The 25,875-nt window shown below is 42.5% G+C and overlaps 1 protein-coding gene across 1 annotated transcript in view; it reads left to right on the top strand.

Annotated features, from left to right (window-relative positions):
• Positions 1-16,548: 16,548 nt before the first annotated feature.
• iqce (IQ motif containing E) overlaps positions 16,549-25,875 on the top strand; it is a gene marked incomplete at its 3' end in the record, with an annotated part of 34,713 nt that continues 25,386 nt past the window's right edge. The window contains exons 1-5 of the mRNA XM_084319492.1: positions 16,549-16,715; positions 18,293-18,340; positions 18,655-18,700; positions 19,849-19,965; positions 22,741-22,839. Coding sequence (XP_084175618.1) covers positions 16,662-16,715; positions 18,293-18,340; positions 18,655-18,700; positions 19,849-19,965; positions 22,741-22,839 — 364 coding nt within the window. The 5' untranslated portion in view covers positions 16,549-16,661. The remainder of the gene's footprint in view (positions 16,716-18,292; positions 18,341-18,654; positions 18,701-19,848; positions 19,966-22,740; positions 22,840-25,875) is intronic.

Below are 25,875 nucleotides of genomic sequence, written 5' to 3' on the forward strand. Positions count from 1 at the left end.
CATGTACATGTATGCGCTAGCTGCCACTGACCCTATAGCACACCAGAGGTTAAAGGGGCACTTCACCAAAAAAAACTATATATTTTGCACAAAATCTCACGCACATAAATAAAACTGTTTTGCACACATTCATTTAGTTTGACACTTATTGAGAGTATATGAGTTTGAATATGGCCACCAGTGATGTCATTTGGGACATTGAATCCTTGCGCGGTGTTAATCACAGCACCATGAAATGATGTAGATGAAAAAATACAAATACCGTATATAGGGACTATCATTTCATTGAGCTGTAATTAACACAACACTAGGATTCAGTGTTGCCGATCATAGTAGTACTCATAGTACATCTTCCTTGCCTATATTACTACCTACTATACTAATATGTCTCTACTACTATGCACTCAACACTGCAGCGCCCACGTTTTCAACACTGTTTGATGAACATTGTTACTCAGCTGCCAGAGTTGTGCCCTTCCTGCTGACCTGTTGTACACAACTTGTAAGTCGCTTTGGATAAAAGCATCAGCTAAATGACTAAATGTAAATGTTAATGTAAATGTAAATGTATAAACCAGGGAGAGAATCTATTCCACCAGGAGGGAGAAGTAGATAAGTGGAACAAGCCTGTTTGGGGAAGCATCGCTGCGCGTGACACTACAGACGGTTAACCTTCTGTAGTGTGGCAGTGAAAGGGTTAACCTTCTGTATTGTCGCAGTGAAAAGGGTTAACCCTTTGGTAGTGTGGTAGTGAAAGGGTTAACCTTCTGTATTGTCGTAGTGAAAAGGGTTAACCCTTTGGTAGTGTGGTAGTGAAAGGGTTAACCTTCTGTATTGTCGCAGTGAAAGGGTTAACCCTTTGGTAGTGTGGTAGTGAAAGGGTTAACCTTCTGTATTGTCGCAGTGAAAGGGTTAACCCTTTGGTAGTGTGGTAGTGAAAGGGTTAACCTTCTGTATTGTCGCAGTGAAAGGGTTAACCCTTTGGTAGTGTGGTAGTGAAAGGGTTAAGCTATAAGTTCCAAATTGCATATTTTCCATCTACAGATCATCAAACCCTTCAGGAATGTACAGTATGTAGAACATACGCCACATTGATATGGTCCCGACAACAAACCACAGATTGGGGCTTTAAGTAGAATATGGGATGAAGGACTTCTACCACAGTTCTATTTCATCGTGGTGTCTTCCACCTAGAAAACCAGCTGTAGCAGGATGGAATTATCTGGTTCAGTCAGGAAAAGAGGTCACACAGTTTAAAGGCACAATCGTTGATTGTAGTATGAACCCCCCTTTGTACCGCCTTTGTTTTATGTAGTCATTTATTGGATCGACGATGTGCTTTCAGTTTGAAATGTATTTTCTGAGACTTCGACTGATGTAAAGTAGCAGCTAAACATGAGCTCTTTGATTGATTGATTGATTGATTGAAAACTTTATTAACAGATTGCAGAATGGGTACAATACAGTACAGCTCAATACACACAATTGTTAAGGGGATGCAGACCAGAGAAAGACTTTCGTCTTGTTTACATCAGGGTCCCCCATTTTCTATTCATCAGGAGGTTTGAGGCTGTAAAAGGTTTGTTTACATGTGTAATGTCTGTAAACGCGGTAGCAGAACAGACTTGTCTTCTGAGTTAGGAGGTGAAGAAAGATATACTCAAATACATATACATTGTGCATTCTAACTTTAATGTCCAAATCGGAGTCAAACAGTGTCAGTCTGCATCTGGGAGCTTCACTTCCTCACAATGTTTCCTCTCCTCTTACAACTATGCTGGGACAGCATACTGGCTCCACCCACACTATATCCCCTTATCCACCCACACTATATCCCCTTAAACACCCACACTATATCCCCTTAAACACCCACACTATATCCCCTTAAACACCCACACTATATCCCCTTAAACACTCACACCATATCCCCTTAAATACTCACACCATATCCCCTTAAATACTCACACTATATCCCCTTAAACACTCACACCATATCCCCTTAAACACTCACACTATATCCCCTTAAACACTCACACCATATCCCCTTAAACACTCACACTATATCCCCTTAAACACTCACACTATATCCCCTTAAACACTCACACTATATCCCCTTATCCACTCACACTATATCCCCTTAAACACTCACACTATATCCCCTTAAACACTCACACTATATCCCCTTATCCACTCACACTATATCCCCTTAAACACTCACACTATATCCCCTTAAACACTCACACTATATCCCCTTATCCACTCACACTATACCCCCTTAAACACTCACACTATATCCCCTTAAACACTCACACTATATCCCCTTAAACACTCACACTATATCCCCTTATCCACCCACACTATACCCCCTTAAACACCCACACTATATCCCCTTAAACACTCACACTATATCCCCTTAAACACTCACACTATATCCCCTTAAACACTCACACTATATCCCCTTAATCACTTGCACTATATCCCCTTAAACACTCACACTATATCCCCTTAAACACTCACACTATATCCCCTTAAACACTCACACTATATCCCCTTAAACACTCACACTATATCCCCTTATCCACTCACACTATACCCCCTTAAACACCCACACTATATCCCCTTAAACACCCACACTATATCCCCTTAAACACTCACACTATATCCCCTTAAACACCCACACTATATCCCCTTAAACACCCACACTATATCCCCTTAAACACTCACACTATATCACCTTAAACACCCACACTATATCCCCTTAAACACTCACACTATATCCCCTTAAACACAGACACTATGGGGGAGCTCCAGTAGCTCACCACGTACCGCGAGTGCTATTTCAGCGCCGTGGACAACCGCGCTCCCGCGGATCTGGGGCTGAGTGCGTTCGAATCCCGGACGGCAACCGTGCCTTTCCCAGAGTGTCTTCCCCCCCATCTGAACCCTTTCAGCCTGCTTCTGTCGGTCGAACTTGACCAAGTATGAATGCGAAGAAAAAGCGATAAACGCAAAAAGAACCAGGTGACTGGTCAAAGTTTAAAAAAAAAAACACAGACACTATATCCCCTTAAACACCCACACTATATCCCCTTAAATACTCACACTATATCACCTTAAACACCCAAACTATATCCCCTTAAACACTCACACTATATCCCCTTAAACACTCACACTATATCCCCTTAAACACTCACACTATATCCCCTTAAACACTCACACTATATCCCCTTAAACACTCACACTATATCCCCTTAAACACTCACACTATACCCCCTTAAACACCCACACTATATCCCCTTAAACACTCACACTATATCCCCTTAAACACTCACACTATATCCCCTTATCCACTCACACTATATCCCCTTAAACACTCACACTATATCCCCTTAAACACTCACACTATATCCCCTTAAACACCCACACTATATCCCCTTATCCACTCACACTATATCCCCTTAAACACTCACACTATATCCCCTTAAACACTCACACTATATCCCCTTAAACACCCACACTATATCCCCTTAAACACTCACACTATATCCCCTTAAACACTCACACTATATCCCCTTAAACACCCACACTATATCCCCTTAAACACTCACACTATATCCCCTTAAACACCCACACTATACCCCCTTAAACACCCACACTATACCCCCTTAAACACTCACACAATATCCCCTTAAACACCCACTCACACAATATCCCCTTAAACACCCACACTATATCCCCTTATCCACCCACACTATACCCCCTTAAACACTCACACTATATCCCCTTAAACACTCACACTATATCCCCTTAAACACTCACACTATATCCCCTTAAACACTTGCACCATATCCCCTTAAATACGCACACTATATCCCCTTAAACACTCACACTATACCCCCTTAAACACTCACACTATACCCCCTTAAACACTCACACTATATCCCCTTAAACACTCACACTATATCCCCTTAAACACTCACACTATATCCCCTTAAACACCCACACTATATCCCCTTAAACACTCACACTATATCCCCTTATCCACTCACACTATATCCCCTTAAACACTCACACAATATCCCCTTAAACACACTATACCCCCTTAAACACTCACACTATATCCCCTTAAACACTCACACTATATCCCCCTTAAACACTCACACTATATCCCCTTAAACACTCACACTATACCCCCTTAAACACTCACACTATATCCCCCTTAAACACTCACACTATATCCCCTTAAACACTCACACTATACCCCCTTAAACACTCACACTATATCCCCTTAAACACCCACCACACTAGTTTGTAATGAAACAAACTAGAAACCGCTTCATCACTTGTAACATAGTTGGGATATTGATATTAGGCATTATGAGCTAAAACCCCTCTTATACTGTATTATAACTCATTATGAAGTTGATTGTAATGTATTATACATGTAGGCCTATGATTTAAGTAAAGTGTTACCCTACATCTTTATTTCAATATCGTTCTTTGTCGAATGAAAGTATATCTTACAATGCAGACGAGTCAATTGTTTTCCGTTTAACGTTCGCAGGCTATTCCCTCCGGCTTTGCCAAAGAGAGTCGGAGCATTCAGTCAATATCATCCATAAAATGCCCACAAACTAGAAGAAACACTCAACCTGTATGGAAGAACTCAATATCTAGAAGGTTGACACCTGTTGATGCCATAAAATCAATGTGTACGGTAGCGAAAGGCGATCGTCTTTCAACGGCCAGTGCTGCGATGCAGATACCATGAAACTCTGGTATTGCAGATGAATTTTAGATTTTTCCTATGTTGGCTTATGTTCTTTTCAGGAATCGTTTTTTGTTGTTGATTGTTGATTTTTTGTTTGTTTGTTTGTTTTATCTTGCAAACTTTAACTTTTTTTGTTCTTTTCTGGATCGTTTTTTGTTGATTTTTGATTGTTGATATTTTTTGTTTGTTATATTTTGAAAACTTTAACTTTTTTGAATTCGTTATTTTTTTATTAGGGGTATAGGTTGCTCTATAAGCCTTCGGCTTCAAACCTATCTTTTTCGTTTGTTTAGTTGTGAAAATGTTCGAGTAATTATTTGTTTGTTTATCTATATGTAAACATTCAAAATAAATAATTCATTCATTCATTCATTCATTCAGAAGAGGTGACTCTCAAACGGGGGTCGAGGTGACGGTCACAGAGACCAGCGAGGGCCACATTTCAAAGCCTTCTTCTGTCACAGTAGTATTCAAACCAGCTGGCTCCGTCTTGACTCCAGAGTCTGCAGGCGCTGTGGTTAGTGGCTCCGTCTTGACTCCAGAGTCTGCAGGCGCTGTGGTGGTTAGTGGCTCCGTCTTGACTCCAGAGTCTCCAGGCGCTGTGGTTAGTGGCTCCGTCTTGACTCCAGAGTCTGCAGGCGCTGTGGTGGTTAGTGGCTCCGTCTTGACTCCAGAGTCTCCAGGGGGCGCTGTGGTTAGTGGCTCCGTCTTGACTCCAGAGTCTCCAGGCGCTGTGGTGGTTAGTGGCTCCGTCTTGACTCCAGAGTCTCCAGGCGCTGTGGTTAGTGGCTCCGTCTTGACTCCAGAGTCTGCAGGCGCTGTGGTGGTTAGTGGCTCCGTCTTGACTCCAGAGTCTCCAGGCGCTGTGGTTAGTGGCTCCGTCTTGACTCCAGAGTCTGCAGGCGCTGTGGTGGTTAGTGGCTCCGTCTTGACTCCAGAGTCTCCAGGGGGCGCTGTGGTTAGTGGCTCCGTCTTGACTCCAGAGTCTCCAGGCGCTGTGGTGGTTAGTGGCTCCGTCTTGACTCCAGAGTCTCCAGGTGCTGTGGTTAGTGGCTCCGTCTTGACTCCAGAGTCTCCAGGCGCTGTGGTGGTTAGTGGCTCCGTCTTGACTCCAGAGTCGGCAGGCGCTGTGGTTAGTGGCTCCGTGTCTGTATTCTGTTCACCAAACACCATTTGACTGAAGGAAACAACACGTGAGCTTTCAGGTTAGGTCGTCGTTCACTTAAAGGGGCACGTCACCAAAAAAAAACAAGGCCGATTTATTTTTGCACATAATCTCACACACACATCCAAAATCAACAGTTTTGCACATGTTCATTTAGTTTGACAGTTTATTGACGTTGAATCTCTGCGTTGTGTTAATTACAGCTCCATGAAGTGATACTTAGTGTTATAGGGACCGGTGCCTTATAATTTCATTATCATCAACATGGGCTGAAACTAGAGCTGTGTGAGACACGAGGGCTGAAACTGAGGCTGAAACTAGGGCTGTGTGGGACACGAGGGCTGAAACTGAGGCTGAAACTAGGGCTGTGTGAGACATGAGGGCTGAAACTGAGGCTGAAACTAGGGCTGTGTGAGACATGAGGGCTGAAACTAGAGCTGTGTGGGACACGAGGGCTGAAACTAGGGCTGTGTGGGACACGAGGGCTGAAACTAGGGCTGTGTGGGACACGAGGGCTGAAACTAGGGCTGTGTGGGACACAAGGGCTGAAACTAGGGCTGTGTGGGACACAAGGGCTGAAACTAGGGCTGTGTGGGACACGAGGGCTGAAACTAGGGCTGTGTGAGACACGAGGGCTGAAACTAGGGCTGTGTGAGACACGAGGGCTGAAACTAGGGCTGTGTGGGACACGAGGGCTGTAACTAGGGCTGGGTGGGACACGAGGGCTGGGGCCGGGGCTTGAGTTGCGGCTGCTCACTGGGAGACTGGGCTGGAGCTGCAGACACAGTGCAGGAGGCTGCCCAGCGTGGGACCTAGCTCAGTCCACACCGCCCCCATCTGGACACAACAGGAATTACAGCGAGGGCAGAACGCATGGGTTCAGATGTGGTATCATAAAAAACAATACAGAACTGTTCTATGATATTTCATTGTGTCAAGTCCCCCCTGTATAAAACATACTGTTACATATTTATACCGATTTGTATAAAAGACTTCTGTACAGCCTGTATCAATGTCAGAGATGTATCACAATGTAAACAATGAATGGATCAAATATTTTATAGTTGATATCCATACAAGTTCAGTTTGTATAAACGTCCTTGATGATATAATAATTTGTATACAGGGGTATCTTGTGTGTGTGTGTGTGTATGCATAATGCGTGTGTGATGTTGTTAGTGTGATAAAGACCTGTCCATAAGCACACACACACACACACACACACACACACACACACACACACACACACACACACACACACACACACACACACACACACACACACACACACACACACACACACACACACAAAGCAAAGTCCTGTCCATAAGCACACACACGCGCACGCGCACACAGACGCACACACAAAGACTAAGACCTGTCCATAAGCACACACACACACACACACACACACACACACACACACACTTACAAATGTTACACACCCATACAGATACAATATTTCAGAGGTTCAACATGTTTTAGGAGTATCGTTTCCACCTTTGATTAGGAACAAGGAGGATGAGGAGTCTTGACTGAGGGTAGAATTTAAATGAAGCGTCATTAAATGAATGAAGTCCAGCGAAGACCTATCCATTCCTCACGGTGGGTTTAAACCGGTTCAAACTGATCGTTGGGTGATTTCAACTGGTTTCAGTAACTGCTGTTAGTAACTGTCAAGGTGTATCAACTGAGTGTCAGCTGAGGCCACGCCCTGCCAGCGGCAGTTTGTATTATGCAAATAGACTGATAAAAGACTGTAAATCCAATAGTCTCACTGCAAACACGGGCCATTCAGAACCTTTTTAAGGCTACTATGACCACACAAATCCATTGTTTATAAAGTCTCATGTTATGAAATTTTATGATTTGGTTTATTATAAAACTATGCAAATAATGTACCGAGCTAAAGCAAAGCTACTCCTGGACGGGGTGCAAAGGTTTTTTTCAATACATATGATTTGAGAGATATTTGTAAATTTACTGTTCAAAAAGCTAAGAAAGGGATTAAATTAAAAAGAGGTGTATTTCTATTATTGGGGTTAACTTGTGGAAAAATGCTGATATACAGTTAAGAATGAGTCATTCGCTTTTGGTTTTTAAGAAAATGGTTTGTAAAGCTATTTTTGAAAATTACAAAGGTGAATAATACAGTTTTTTGCTAGTTTCTTTTAGAATACTGTTTTGGAGTCTTAATTGTGTTAAGAATATAGGACAGGCACGTATAAGCAATATGCTTCAGTCTGTACCTTTTCAGTCACTGTAAAATCAAATATTGTTAAATGATTGTGAATATTGTATTGTGTGAGATGATGACTGAATAAACTACTACTACTACTACTACTACTACTACTATACTACATTGAGCAGAATCTACTAACAGTAGGCTATAGTATTTGACTAGTAGTATTTCAGCCCCTCCCCCAAAGTCCAGCAGTTAGCCACAGGTGTCTGAGCTTAGAGATATAAGTGCCTCCTGCTACGCTCCCTGTCCCCCTGCACCCTCCCCTCACCACCGCTCCCTGTCCCCCTGCACCCTCCCCTCACCACAACGTGCTGTCCCCCTGCACCCTCCCCTCACCACCACTTCCTGTCCCCCTCCACCCTCCCCTCACCACCACTCCCTGTCCCCCTCCACCCTCTCCTCACCACCGCTATGCTGACGACACTCAACTCTTCCTCTCATTTCCTCCCTCGGATACCCAAGTCTCTGAGCGGATCTTGGTCTGCTTGTCCGACATTTCTGCCTGGATGACGACTGTGCAAAAGGCTCAAGGAATATGTAGACATAAGGACGACGGGATCATGCCTATATGTTCCCACAGCCCAATGGTCCCACAGCCCTATGTTCCCACATTTCTAAGATTTTTCTCAAAATTAGGCCCTATGTTCACACAGTCCAATGGTCCCACAGCCCTCTGTTCCCACATTTCCTTTTTTCATAAATTTGTATCTGATTTTATCCCCCTTTCTCTTAATTTGGTAGCCAATTACACCCAACCTATTGTCCTCTGGTAGTAGAGGGTTCGTCCGGGAACATAGGGCTGTGGGACCATAGGGCTGTGGGAACATAGGGCCTAATTTTTTAGAAGAATCTTAGAAATGTGGGAACATAGGGCTGTGGGACCATTGGGCTGTGGGAACATAGGGCTGACCCCAGGACGACAGTGAGATTTAACTCATTACAATGCCCCTTTCGGTAGAGAATAGCTTCATAATGAGAACATGCCTGGACATGTCTATGGTGTCAGTTTCTAATACATTAGGTTTCAGTTGATTTCCTCAGTTTGTGTGCGTCCATGACAACAGAAACATACTCCCACAGTAGTAATGGTTAATAGCACTACAATAGTAGCTACTAGTGCCTGTGCATCTGTGTATCTACATTTAGTATAATAGTACTAGTGCCTGTGCATCTGTGTATCTACAGTTCCTAATAAAACTCCTCAAAGGACATTCCTGCCTCCCGTGTCCTGACTAGACACCCCATATTGTTCACTGACCACCAAGAGCTTCAATACAACAAACAACCACCTGAGCGAAACGAAGCTACTTCACTTGCTCCTCCCCACCGACCAACCTTTAAATCACCATAGAGACCGTTGCCGTGGCTCCGTCCCTGACCGCCAAGAACCCAGGTGAGGTCCTTGACTTCTCTGCTCGCATCGCAACCAGAACCCGTAGATACTTCCTGAGCAACATGAGAAGGATTACGCACCTTCCTGACAAAAGAAGCCACTTCAACTCATACAGAACGCAGTGGCCCGCCTGATCTCCAACCTACCAAAGTCAGCCCACGTCAGCCCACTTCTCAGAGAGCTGCACTGGCTTCCCATCGCCGCACGAATCTGCTTCAAGGTCCTTGACCTGGCATTCCGTGCAAAACAAAGGCAACGGCTCCCTCCTCCGGTCAACGGAGCTCTAACTACACACCCTCAAGACCCCTACGCTCTGCATCTTCTAACTACACACCCTCAAGACCCCTACGCTCTGCATCTTCTAACTACACACCCTCAAGATCCCTACGCTCTGCATCTTCTAACTACACACCCTCAAGACCCCTGCGCTCTGCATCTTCTAACTACACACCCTCAAGACCCCTACGCTCTGCATCTTCTAACTACACACCCTCAAGACCCCTACGCTCTGCATCTTCTAACTACACACCCTCAAGACCCCTACGCTCTGCATCTTCTAACTACACACCCTCAAGACTCCTACACCCTGCATCTTCTAACTACACACCCTCAAGACCCCTCCGCTCTGCATATTCTAACTACACACCCTCAAGACCCCTACGCTCTGCATCTTCTAACTACACACCCTCAAGACCCCTCCGCTCTGCATCTTCTAACTACACACCCTCAAGACCCCTCTGCTCTGCATCTTCTAACTACACAACCTCAAGACCCCTACACTCTGCATCTTCTAACTACACACCCTCAAGACCCCTACACTCTGCATCTTCTAACTACACACCCTCAAGACCCCTACGCTCTGCATCTTCTAACTACACAACCTCAAGACCCCTACGCTCTGCATCTTCTAACTACACACCCTCAAGACCCCTACGCTCTGCATCTTTGAAGTGTCTTCCGTTCATTCTAGTCTCTGTGATCGTATAGTTTGTACCCTTCTACTCTCCATCGTTTGCATTTCAATGTAGTTCGGTTGTAGGAAGGAAGCGCGGACGAGGTGGTCTGAATCAAACAACTGGGGTGTTTATTCCATTCTTAATTAAACACATCTATGAATCAAACAAGTACAGGGTCTTCTTCTTCTATCTAATCATCTCTTTGGTGTGGCAGTTGGTCCCGTTCTGATCGGCGGATGCCGGTCAGACTTGTTTTCTCCGGTGGTGGTGCTGGTTGCCAAGGCAACCTCTGGTCTTCTCAGTTTGGGAGCGCTTGATTTCGTCTCGGCTCGGTGGATCCCTGCTATGATGCGATCGTCTGTGTCCGTGGCTCTGTGCGTCTCCGGCTCTGAGCGCTCGAGTCTCCTTTCTCCACCAGTCCTGCAATTTAAATGAGACAGAGAATACCCTTTTCCCTGCCTGTCATGTGATGTCACTCCAGAGATCGGGCTTTCCCATTGGCCAAATTCCTTCTAGCAGGAATTCCTTTTGTGAGTGACACGTCATCTGGGTCTTGTGAGACAACGTTACACAGTGACCCTAATGCAGTCTAAAATAGGGAGACTCCTACTTTCTACAGCCTATTTTCTATTTACTCCTTTTACCTTATTTGGGAAGTGTCTACATGGCTCTCCGGGCACAGAGAATAGCATTTGTCCTTCAACAGAAATAGTATACTGGCTTCTTGATTAACCAATACTGTATTGTTTTATCTTTTAGCATTAAGAGATTTTATTCTTTATTGTGACTACCGTTTTCCTAATAGTTTTAAGAGTTATGTCCATGTTACTTACGTAATTGCCTTATTTAATGTTTCCTCCTACTGATTTGTATTCCTATTTCAAAGTAATCTTTAACCTTGTTTTAGCTTTATGAAACACTAAGTATTTTGTTTAGTTTTACACTAATGGTCCTTGCTTTGCTTTTAGTAAATGTGTGTTGCAATATTTAACCTGAGGCCATCTAACTAATCTCTCTGACAAAGCCATCAGTTTTACCTATTTCCTCAAGGTCTAAAACCATCCAGTCTATCTGTTCTATAGTTAATGTGTGACTGGTGACATTCGGCTTGCAGAATGTGTTTATTGGGCCGGGGGAGGATCATTCTCTATCTAGGTGGGGGAGAAAGCCGAATGGTCTCCTGTTCGATTTATCATTATACATGGCCATTTGGTTTTACTGACCAAGTTTTACTGCAGCCCAAACCTGCTGTGCTCCCTGACCTCGGTGGCCTTCCTTGGAGCTATTTTTACAGGGGATGGTACGGTTAACAGCTGTTTGCTGAGGTCTGGCTTTTTCGGTGAGGAGACCCCTACGCTCTGCATCTTCTAACTACACACCCTCAAGACCCCTCCGCTCTGCATCTTCTAACTACACACCCTCAAGACCCCTCCGCTCTGCATCTTCTAACTACACACCCTCAAGACCCCTACACTCTGCATCTTCTAACTACACACCCTCAAGACCCCTACCATCTGCATCTTCTAACTACACACCCTCAAGACCCCTACGCTCTGCATCTTCTAACTACACACCCTTAAGACCCCTACCATCTGCATCTTCTAACTACACACCCTCAAGACCCCTATGCTCTGCATCTTCTAACTACACACCCTCAAGACCCCTACGCTCTGCATCTTCTAACTACACACCCTCAAGACCCCTATGCTCTGCATCTTCTAACTACACACCCTCAAGACCCCTACGCTCTGCATCTTCTAACTACACACCCTCAAGACCCCTACGCTCTGCATCTTCTAACTACACACCCTCAAGACCCCTCCGCTCTGCATCTTCTAACTACACACCCTCAAGACCCCTCCGCTCTGCATCTTCTAACTACACACCCTCAAGACCCCTACGCTCTGCATCTTCTAACTACACAACCTCAAGACCCCTGCGCTCTGCATCTGCCGGCTGCCTGAGACTCACTCCTCCTCGGGCTCCTGGGGGTAACTGAAACGAAGCAGACTATTCTGTCCTCTTCAGGAAGTTCCTAATTAATCTTTTTTTTTGTTGATCCACTTTTTCTCCCCTTTTTCTATTTTCTCCCATCCCAATTCCGCTTGTGCCAATTCTCCCCTCCCCTGTCTTGAACGTTGCTCGCATATGCCCCCCACTGGCCGGTTGTAGGGAGGATAGAAGCCTTGCATCACATGTCCGGCCGGAGTCGAACCCGGTGTCTCTTGCGTTGGTGACGAGCGCAATGTCCGCTGCGCCACCCAGCTGCCCTGTTCCTAATTAATCTTAAACTGATACTTAATGCAAATAAAACAAAATCCATGCTGTTTACTAGAGCCTGAAATATTGGCTTGCATATATCCACTGTAAATGGTTCTAGCATTGAGAGAGTCACTGAGTATAAATATTTTGGCATCTGGTTTGATGAGAAATGTACATTTAAATACCACATCATGCCAGCAAACTGCGACAAGAAATGGGTTTATTTTACCAAAAAGAAAGCCAGCTTCCCTATGATTAGTAAGAAATGGATCATTGAAGCAGTGTACCTGTCGGTGATGGTGGTGTTGTAATTTATAGCACCGCTGCTCGGTCCACAGGCGATCTGAACTCAGCACTCTGCACTCAGCAATCTGCACTCCGATTTATTACTGGTGATGAAAACTGTTCTCACCATTTGCATCTTGTTTGATAAAGTGGCCTGGTTTTATTTGGCAGAGAGGAGATAATAAACATTGATATCTGTTTATCTTTAAGGCCATTGCCAGAAAATGACCACCATACATCACAACGATGCTGGAATGGAACTGCAGACCCTATCTAAACTCGCTCAGATGAATGGCTTGTGCTTCAAGTCCCCCCCCGAGTCTGAACTTGGAAAGTCTTTTGTTTTAATGTCCCGGCTTCTGGGAATGATCTTCAGCAAATACTAAAAATGAATGTGCCACTGACTTATGGATATAAGAACAGGATATTAACTGCAACTGTTTGAACTGACTGAAAGTTTTTTTCTTTTTGTCCTATTCATTCAATGTGTAACTATTTTACTGATATTTTCCCTTGTATTTATCTGTGTTAATCTTTATTTTAACTTGCTTGTATGCTGAAATAGACAGATATTTCATTATTCCAAGAAGAAGCAGCAGCTAATCTTGTCCACAGGTGTAATGGCATTCTGTTAATTCATTAAGACGTGTTGTTATTACCTGCATTTGCTTATGTTTGATTATTGTTATGAGAACAGAGGAAGACCCGTAAAAGCAACACAACAGGTTCAACGGGGAAAACACCAACCGGCATGTATTTATTTACACAAAATACATAACAAAAACAAAACAACAGAACAAACTGGTGGTGGTGTAGTGTGTGTAGGCAAATAAAGTTATTACCGTTACCAATCTTCCCTCCACAGTCAGGGCGGCTGAAACCTGCCCAATCTTCTGCCGTCAACTAAAAACACACTTCAATCAATACCTGGAAGAATAAAGAAAAGAAAAGAACCTTCTCACTATCTATACTACACTAATCATAACTACCTACAGTACATACTATACTATATACTACCCATATACTATACTACTACTCATACTATAGTCTACCCATATAACTCTGTATGATGTTGCATGTACAATAGTGCTTTATATACTGTATATATACATTTATATTTATTGCATATATATATACATACAAATCTGTCTGAATATACCTGCATACACTCCTTCTGTATACCTAATTATACACCTGCATATATAACACATATAACTATGTATGCTAGCATGTACAATAATGCTGTATGTACCGTATATATATATATATATATATATATATATATATATATATATATATATATATATATATATATATATATATATATATATATATTCTTACCGTATATATACCCATCGACATCTGTCTGTAGTACCTGCATATAATCCTTTTTACATATCTGTAGATACTATATCTATATCTGTACATATCCCTTACCTACTCTTACTAGTTACACTGCTGGCCAGTATGACTTACTATATGGTGTCTTTACCTGTGTCACTGTACATATTAATACTACAACATTGTACATACGTCTGATTAGCTCTATTACTCAGTAGTACAAATGTATATATTTTATATCCAGTTTAATCACCTGTACATTGTATATTACTATTGCACTTTACTGTTACATTTGCACTCTGGCTGGATGCCAAACTTATTTCCGTTGTACTGTACTTGAGCTGTATATTGACATCTAATCAAAGTACTATTTTACTAGTACTATGTACTATACTAATATGCCTACATATACACACTATTATCTACTATGTCTACACTACTAGACCATGCAGCGAGCAGTGCATTGCAGTAGTCGAGGCGGCACATGACTGTTGATTGGACAAGGAGGTGAGTGGCTTCTTTTGTCAGGAAGGGGCGGATCCTTCTGACATTGCTCAGGAGGAATCTGCAGGTTCTGGTTGTTGCAGCCATAGATATCTATAGAACACATATATATCTATGGTTGCAGCGATGTGATACTTGGGTGATGGATGGGTGGATGATGGATAGATAGATGATGAGTGGATGATGGATAGATGGGTGATGGATAGATGGATGGATGGATGATGGGTTGATGGATGGATGGATGATGGGTTGATGGATGGATGATAGATGGATGAATGGATGATGGGTTGATAGATGGGTGATGGATAGATGGATGGATGATGGTTGGATGGATGGGTGATGGTGGATGATGGATTGATGCATGGATGATGGTTGGATGGGTGGATGATGGATTGATGGATTATGGATAGATGGATACTTGGTGGGAGCGGTTGTCGAGGTGGGATGACAGCCATTCCTGGGGGGGGGGGATGCGAGGAGGATCTGATGGTTGACTGTGTCGAAGGCTGCTGACAGGTCCAGGAGAATCAGGACAGAGGAGAGGCCCTTCTAAGGCCTTATTCTTCTAAGCCTTGCTAAGTGAAGAGCCTCTGTGACTGCTATGACTCTGAGGGCCTCTCTGAGTGACCAGTCCTGAAGCCTGACTGATTAGGGTCTAGGAGGTCATTCTGGCTACAGAATGATTTTCAGCACAGGAGGCAGTTAATAGCCAATTAGCAGAACAAAAGGGCAGTTTTAACATTGATTGATTGATTGATTGATTGAAAATTTTATAAACAGATTGCAGAATGTGTACAATACAGTACAGCTCAATACACACAATTGTTAAGGGGATGCAGACCAGAGAAAGACTTTCGTCTTGTTTACATCAGGGTCCCTCATTTTCAATTCATCATAACATATATGACATACATGACATACAGATAGACAGTACTGCTACAGCTATACATTTATGACATACCAGATTTACAAATACAGTACTGTTTGTGATACAAAAATAGTCTAAAAAGAGAGTATATACATTTGACGAAGAAACTGTACATTGTAGGAGGTTGGGTTAGGTAGGTGGGGTGGGGTGGGGGGGGGGTTACTGTACATTGGAGGTGGTTGGGTGGGTGGGTGGGGGGGTTGGGTAGGCGGGTGGGGGGGGGGACACACCCTCCAATCAGCTGAGCTGAAACCAGGTTGAGTTCAGGTTTTAGATTAACAACAGATTAACAATCAATTTTGTTTCATATACATGGCTGGTCCTCCTAATGATTGGAGGAGAACCCCTTCGGTCCCGCCCCCACAGAGTGTCCCCCGACCAATGGGCGCCGAGAAGGAATTACTCGGATGGGAAAGCAGGAAGCGTGTTGCAGCGCAGGGCAGCGCGTAGGGCCGTTGCTAGAGAGACGACTCTCCCTCGGCTTCTTCAACACAGATGTGAAAACACTAACAAACCCGATGGACGCCATCGACACAAAGGCGACATTTTCGCGAATCAAAACCTTGATTATATGAATAAAACGACTGGCATATGATGATTGGATGGCCGAGCCGTTATTATCACTGCAACTGTGTGTCGTATTATGTATTTTCGGTTTGGGGGGCGAGGCGAGTAACAAACTGGAGTAGGGGGTCTCTTGGTCAAACATGACAGGGTCGTTATTATTACACACTTCGAAGATCAAGTTTGGACTATGAATTCACAGTGAAAGCGAATTGTTTCACGTTTAGGGACAACTGTCGCGATCAGGATGTCGTACTTGGAGGCAAGTGATGTTCCGACCGAAGAGGACTGTGAGGATCTGGTGAGAAGAACAGGGCTATTCTGTGTTTTTTAATTAATGTGGTGTTTTGGACAGCTGTGACGTTAGAACCAGTTGCTTATACACTGTATGCGTGTATGTATTATATACTGTATGTGGTGTGTATGTGTCTGCGTCATCACCCACCTGTTTCATGTTTGTTTACCAAGTATTCGTTTGTTCTATTATCCATCCATCTATATTCTATATCATCCATAGCAGTACCCCCTCCTCATAATGTACAGTCTCACTCTCCTCCCCCTCATATACATTTACTGTTAGGATCTCTGTTTAACAGTACTGTATATTTGCATATCTTGTTGTATGTCACAAATGTAACAGTACTGTAATAGCTGTATGTCATGATTAGATTAGATGATTCGATTTTTATATGTATACAGTATGTGTATGTCATAAATGTCACTATGAATTGAAAATGGGGGACCCTGATGTAAACAAGACTAAAGTCTTTCTCTGGTCTGCATCCCCTTAACAATTGTGTGTATTGAGTTGTACTGTACTGTACCCATTCTGCAATCTGTTAATTAAAGTTTTCAATCAATCAATCAATCAGAAACACCCATATATCACCGACACCCTGAGGCCTGATGGGGGATCGGATCCCCTTTTAATTGCCCATCTGAAGTTTCTCCCTTTTTTCTCCTATTGCTACTTTACAGGGAGTCGTTCCTTGTCTTCATTGGGGAAAGTCTGAGGGTGTTGTGAAATTGTGGGTTTTATGTTTGAATGTGCTTTTTTTTTCTTTTTTTTTTTTTATTATTGCAAAACAAAATTATTCAAAGTCAGTACTCAACACACAATGCATAATGAAACTAACAATTAAGATGGCTAAAATGACATGCAAGCACAGAAACAAAGCAAAAAAATATATAATAATATTTTACCGTATACAGTGTATATCCAACGAAATTACCAATTATACCAATGTCTTATACAGGATATACCCCTAATACCTATTATCTAAAACCCTACACAATTATGCTCCAGCTCGAACCCCCCCCTCCCGGACCCCTCCTTGGATAGTACCTCCATTATCCCTCGCTCCTAACCAGACACTACCATTATAAGCTAGCTTTTATTCTCTCCACCACTTCTAACCACATTGACATTTTGGGTTCATTGAGACCCAGAATTCTTGCTGAATGTGCTTTTATTGTGGATCTATTGATTGAAACACTTTATTAACAGATTGCAGAATGGGTACAGTACAGCTCAATACATACAATTGTTAAGGGGATGCAGACCAGAGAGAGACTTTCGTCTAGACTTTTTACATCAGGGTCCCCCATTTTCAATTCATCATAAGTTGTGATGTTACTCGTTGATCTGTGATCTGTGAAGAATTTTGGGCTATGCAAATACATTTGACTTGACTTGGCAGACAAAGCGAACATGAATATCTCCCGTCCTCCTCTTATTGTTAAGATAACATTGTCCATGTGTTGCCTTAGCACTGCCCTCATTCTCTCTCTCTCTCTCTCTCTCTCTCTCTCTCTCTCTCTCTCTCTCTCTCTCTCTCTCTCTCGCTTTCGCTCTCTCTCTCTCTCTTTCTCTTCCAGGGGGAGGATATCTTCTCTTTCTCTGCTGACATGTTCGAACACGAGAAGGTAACATTTTTTGTAAAAAAAGGTTATTGTTTTTAATGTTAAACACGGACAGAAAAGTGCTATGTCATCCATCCAGTCGGTCTGAGCTATTTTCATCAATGGAAATGAGATTTGACATTCCTGGGGTGGGGGGGGGGTCCTGAAACGGCCTACTTCTGGGATTTCTGTCTTTGAGAGTCTGGCCTATTAATGTTCACAAATATAGATTGAACTGTCCTATATGTATTGGACTGCCCTACTAGACCAGAGGAAACAAATAGGCTAACTTATGAATTCTTCGATTGAGTGTCAACCCCCTTTCTGTCCTTCACCAGAGACACAGGACGAGGAGATCGTCTGCGAAGCCTCCCTCTACTCCCAGTAAGTCCTGCTCTGCATCTCTGCTTCTTATTGGCGGAAAGAGACAAATCGTCTTCCTCCTCTTGTTTCTGTTTGTGTGTCTGTTTGTGCAGGCGTGCGCGTGTAGAGTAGTGTGTTTCCATGGCAACAGAAGTGTAAGCCTATAGTTCTCCAGATGTTTGTGTCCATGCAGCGGTGATGTGGCCAGCACCACCAACGCTACACCAATTATGTTTGTATACACGGACTCGCATTGTGTACAGTTCAGTATTCTTAGCTCAGTGATTCCCGCTGCATGTTAATACTTTGGGGGGTCCCCAAAGTATAATGGCTCCCCCCAAAGTATAATTTGTGTGTTTTTCTTCTTTCTTTTTTTACTCAGTGAGCACTCCTTTGCATTTGCATTGGTGGCAATGAGTGCTCAGTGAGTAAAAAAAACTTAAAAAACCATACAATTTATACTTTGGGGGGATGTGTGTATGAAAGAAGACCACAAAAAACAACAGTGACTGCTCTCAGCTGTTTAACACTTAAAGACCTAGACACCATCACCAGTTGTAGGTTGTCTGAAGTGCAGTGTTACTATGAAAATTCACTAGAATGCAGGATTTGAAAGAAAGTATATTTCATTTCTGCGGGAATCCCTAAGCAATTTCACATAGTTTGATTATTGTATATTGGAGCTTGTCTTGTGTGTGTGACCGTGTACTAGGCCAGTGTGTGTTTCTAACTGCCATTGTTAATGCAGTAGAGGTTTCGCTGTGCTCTCTCCACCAAAACCTGCACAGACTACAACATATATCATGCCAGTTAGGGTACCTTGTGTATACTGTTTACTTCTACTCATTACCAATAGTATTCAGATTCAAGTTCTTTTTTGCCTATATTTATTGTAACGTATAATATAACTGATAGGGCATACAGACCCTCATCTGCACTTTTGTTTACACTGTTTATTTTTCTCATATTTTTATATTCAGAGTTAATTATATTGTTTACACTGTTTCTTTTTTTATATTCAGATACAATTTTATTGCCTATATTTATTGTCTTTCTACCATTACCCTGCCCATACCTGTACCTCCCCTCCCCCTCCCCCATGCTGCTATGACGCCTGGATTTCACCAAGGGGATCAATAAAGGGATATCTTATCTCTCTGTGTGTCTAGGGTCTCCATACCTCTCCAGTCTGAATGTGAACCCCAGGAGAGCAGCCGTGTCGGCCTGGAGACCGCTGAGGACCTCCCCAGGAGAGAGCAGGGGCGAGAGGGAGAGGGAGACCCCAGGTGACTGCGCGGTGATTGATTGAATGAACATTTTATTAACAGATTGCAGAATGGGTACAATACAGTACGGCTCAAGACACACAATTGTTAAGGGGATGCAGACCAGAGAAAGACTTTCGTCTTGTTTACACACATTCATAATGAATTGTAACTAAGCGTGCAATTAGCACCGTGCAATCCATTCTTTGTGCATCTAGCCCACAGTGTGAAATAAGGTTTCAAAGGGTGGGCGATACTGCCACCTAGCGGGATTCGGCCGGCATTGCACTCTCTGCGTCTCAGAATGAGTCAATGATACACTGAGGTCCGTGAGACTGTAATGAATAAAAAAAATCGAATAAAAGAAAAAAACGATAAACGATCGAAAACCCGACTATACTCTGGTTTTGGCGCTCAACGCATGGCGCGATAACCCCACTATAGTCGTGGTTGGCCGTGAATGAGTTAAAAGAAAATAATAATAATACAAAAAACATAAAAAATAATAATAATAATAAAAAAAATAAGTGTGTAATAAGATAGATAATGAAATTGGACGAAGGGACGGAGTCAGACTGTTTGTACAGCTGACCGCTCTCAAGGAGCCCTGCTCAATACTAACACACTACAACTAGATATACACAATACTGACACACTACAACTAGAGATACCCAATACTAACACACTACATCTAGAGATACACAATACTAACACACTACAACTAGAGATACACAATACTGACACACTACAACTAGAGATACCCAATACTAACACACTACAACTAGAGATACACAATACTGACATACTACAACTAGAGATACACAATACTAACACACTACAACTAGAGATACACAATACTGACACACTACAACTAGAGATACACAATACTGACACACTACAACTAGAGATACACAATACTGACACACTACAACTAGAGATACCCAATACTGACACACTACAACTAGAGATACACAATACTAACACACTACAACTAGAGATACACAATACTGACACACTACAACTAGAGATGCTCAATACTAACACACTACAACTAGAGATACACAATACTAACACACTACAACTAGAGATACACAATACTGACACACTACAACTAGAGATACACAATACTGACACACTACAACTAGAGATACACAATACTGACACACTACAACTAGAGATGCTCAATACTAACACACTACAACTAGAGATACACAATACTGACACACTACAACTAGAGATGCTCAATACTAACACACTACAACTAGAGATACACAATACTGACACACTACAACTAGAGATACCCAATACTGACACACTACAACTAGAGATACACAATACTAACACACTACAACTAGAGATACACAATACTAACACACTACAACTAGAGATGCTCAATACTGACACACTACAACTAGAGATACACAATACTGACACACTACAACTAGAGATACACAATACTAACACACTACAACTAGAGATACACAATACTGACACACTACAACTAGAGATACACAATACTGACACACTACAACTAGAGATGCTCAATACTAACACACTACAACTAGAGATACACAATACTGACACACTACAACTAGAGATGCTCAATACTAACACACACTATGGGGAAGCTGCTAGCTTGCCGATTTCAAAGTCGGCCTTCGAAGTCTGTCGGTTTTAAAAGAAAAAGACAGAGCCCCTTGTACAACTTCCCTACAAATTGATTTATTTTCATAAATACTATAATAATATAATAACTTTTTTTTCCCCACCACTTTTTAGCTCTTTTTTAGCTCTTTTTTTAGCCCTACTTATTATGTCCGTCTTTGTTTTTAACAAGTATTAATTAATTTTATGTATTGTATTAATTGTTTTAAATGGACAGACAGACAGACAGACAGACAGACAGACAGACAGACAGACAGACAGACAGACAGACAGACAGACAGACAGACAGACAGACACATACAACCAATCGTTTCTAGATAGTACTGTACATTAGTACACTGCATGGTATTGTGTATTGTATATTATATGGTAACTCAGAACATTGTACATATGTCTATACCGAACACTGTGACCTCATTTTCTTCTTCTAAATTCATGCTATATTATGTTATTATGTTATTTGATACTATCTTGTCTAGCACAGTCTCTGGAGCGTAACAGTAAGAAGCATTTTGTATGAAAGTATTCTGTACTTCTGTATGACAACTATTAAAGAACTTGAACTACAACTAGAGATACACAATACTAACACACTACAACTAGAGATACACAATACTAACACACTACAACTAGAGATGCTCAATACTGACACACTACAACTAGAGATACACAATACTAACACACTACAACTAGATATACACAATACTGACACACTACAACTAGAGATGCTCAATACTGATACCTATTGGGCTGATATCAGGCTCTTCTCTCTCTCTCTCTCTCTCTCTCTCTCTCTCTCTCTCTCTCTCTCTCTCTCTCTCCCTCCCTCTATTTCTCTCTCTCTCCTTCTATTTATTTCTCCCTCTATTTCTCTTTCTCTCTCTCCCTCTATTTCTCTCTCCCTTTATTTATTTGTCTCTCTCTCTCTCCCTCTATTTCTCTCTCTCCTTTTATTTCTCTCTCTCCCTCTATTTCTCTTTCTCTCTCTCCCTCTATTTCTCCCTCCCTTTATTTATTTGTGTCTCTCTCTCTCTCTCTCTCTCTCTCTCTCTCTCTCTCTCTCTCTCTCTCTCTCTCTCTCTCTCTCTCTCTCTCTCTCTCTCTCTCTCGCTCTCTCTCTCTCTCTCCCAGGTCTCTCCCAGACACTGAGGTCGGAGTGTGACGTGACACCAGGGCTCATCAAACATTCCCTGAGGAGACACAGACTGTCCCACACCTCCTCCTCTAATGGTGAGTGAGTGTGAAGGGAGGAGGTATAGGACAGAGATTATATGATTGGTTGTATGTGTCTGTCTGTCTGTCTGTCTGTCTGTCTGTCTGTCTGTCTGTCTGTCTGTCTGTCTGTCTGTCTGTCTGTCTGTCTGTCTGTCTGTCTGTCTGTCTGTCTGTCTGTCTGTCTGTCTGTCTGTCTGTCTGTCTGTCTGTCCATTTAAAACAATTAATACAATACATAAAATTTATTAATACTTGTTAAAAACAAAGACGGACATAATAAGTAGGGCTAAAAAAAGAGCTAAAAAAGAGCTAAAAAGTGGTGGGGAAAAAAAAGTTATTATATTATTATAGTATTTATGAAAATAAATCAATTTGTAGGGAAGTTGTACAAGGGGCTCTGTCTTTTTCTTTTAAAACCGACAGACTTCGAAGGCCGACTTTGAAATCGGCAAGCTAGCAGCTTCCCCATTGTGTGCGAGGCTGGCGCACCACCGTGAATGAGTCGTGTGCACGCACGCTCGACCACGCGTCTGGCTTTAGTCTTGTTTGAGTATGAACGTCACACTCTGTTATACTGTTATACTAGCTGCTATCCTGTCTGAGATGGGATGAGGTGTTCATAATATGCATGTTCACATCCTCATCATTACCAATATCTCTGTAGGGGGGAGGAGCCAGGGAACACTCCCACCAGAACCTCCTCAGTAAACAGGACGAGGTCAGGCCTTTCCCCAGGGTCGCCAAACGAGATGGTGCTGCTGAGTCACAACTAAGGGGTGGTCCGGAGGGGGTCTTGTGCCCACCATCCGGGAGGCAGAAAGATTTGCAATAAAGAAAGCCGTTTGCTGTAATTGCCTACAACTTAAAAACATACTTTCAATAAAATATCAAACACAAGGGCAAATAAGTTATTTATTTAAGTACAGTGTATAAGGTTGCACAATAGTTTAATGGTGAACACAGAAACACACACACACGCACACGCACAGAGGAACAGAGGACCAAAGGACCCAATCGCATATTAGATAATGATGCGTCTGTTTCTAAACTGGGCAGTGGCTAGTTCTAGCGGAAGCCGAACGAGAATGGAGAAGTAAGACAACTCCTTCCCTCCATTAGTCTGAGGGTCCACCTTGGGCAAGTGTTAGTACCCTCTCTAGCCCCCCTACCTAGGGATACAGGGTGCCTCACTGCCTTGTGTGTGTGTGCGTAGGGATACGCAAAGGCTAAGGGAGAAAACCCTGAAAGAAAACCGCACTGCCTTGTGTGTGTAGGAATACGCAAAGGCTAGGTCCTCACCGTATCTGTAAGGAAGGGCATCCGAGGTATACAACTAGCTACAAACCAAAAATGATGACTCCAGTGGCGTGGAGTCATCGCCCGTCCAACCTCATTGTAGTGGGGAAATAGGGATGTAAAACTAAGATGATGATGAGATGATGATGATGATGATGATTCTAAACTGGCCCCAAGCTTTCTCTGCAAAAAAATTATAAATAGCTTTTAACACATACTGGCGCTGCTGACACGTTGTCATACTGGCACTGTGTGCACCTATATTGTTCCCTGTAGGGGAAGCCCTGCTCAGTGTCATGGCTTCAGTCAGCCTATCACAGTATTTTTATGATCATATAGTTTACATAAGAGAAGAACATGACCATATAACCAGACAAGCTACGTCAGGCCATCTAATGGCACCTAAACCGAGAACAAATCTACTGAAATCTCATTGCCAAGCTACTTAGCTGAAATAGAATCCAAGGCCACCTTCAAGAGGAAGTTAAAGTGCCATCTGCTGACGAGCATGCACTGAGCCCTTATGGAATAGCGGTGAAAATCAATTGACTGTTAGTTGTATTTATGTTGATGGCAGTGAGTGCTGCTCAGGAAGCACTATTTATTTGATTTTAATTATTTTATTTGAATACTTTTTACTAATAAATATCTTGTACAATATCATCCTAACTGATATTGATAATGATGTAATTGATGATGTAATTGATGTTGATGTTGATAATGATGTAATGTATTGAATATTGTTGTATCGTTGTGTGTGCAGGATCCCCAGGAAGAATAGCTTTTGTCAAGTGCAAAAGCCAATGGGGATCCTAAATAAACATAAACATAAACATAAACAGCCATGAATGAATGAATGAATGAAAACTTTATTTAACAGATTGCAGAATGGGTACAATACAGTACGGCTCAATACATACAATTGTTAAGGGGATGCAGACCTGAGAAAGACGTTTGTCTTGTTTCCATCAGGGTCCCCCATTTTCAATTCATATAGACATTTATGACATACACAACATACATGACATTTATGGCATAGGGACATATAGGTATTTAGTACTGATACATTTGTGACATAAACGGTATTCAAATATACAGTACTGTTACCCCTAGATCCTGACAGAGTATATACATATGATGGGGAGGGGACTGTACATTAGGAGGGGGTGGGTGGGTGAGAAATATACATACGGTGGGGAGGGAATATATACATGCGGTGGGGAGGAGACTGTCTATTAGGAGGTGGTGGGGGTTTTGGGTAGTGATTCACATTCCTTTACAGCTTTGGGTAGGGCGTTCCACATTGTTGTGGCATAATTGCGAAACGTGTTTAGTCCCTTGTTTGAGCCGAATCTGGGTTTTACATGATTTGTTGAGCTTCCTCTGGTGTAGTGGTTGTGGTATTCACTGACCTTTGGGAAGTATTTTGACATGTACAATCATCATAGATCTAGCCTCTTTATTTTGCTCTCAAAGTGCACCAGATTGATGCATTTAACTTTAAAATGTAAAAAAAAAGTTACGGGGGGCATGCCCCCGGACCCCCCTAGAGGCACAGCACCGCTGCTGAATTTTTTTTCAGGGGAAACACTGAACTGAAGACACAGATCATTACCGATCTGGAGGAGCGGTATAGTGAGGAAAAGAGGGTGTTCATGCTGCTGAACAAAGCTAGTTACTTGGATCCACACTTCCATCGAAGAAGGGAACATAAACAGGAGGTGGCCTTACTGGAGGAGATGAAACAAGTGAACA

This window comes from Notolepis coatsorum, assembly GCF_963971535.1.
Source record: "Notolepis coatsorum genome assembly, chromosome: 7".
Taxonomy (NCBI): Eukaryota; Metazoa; Chordata; class Actinopteri; order Aulopiformes; family Paralepididae; genus Notolepis; species Notolepis coatsorum.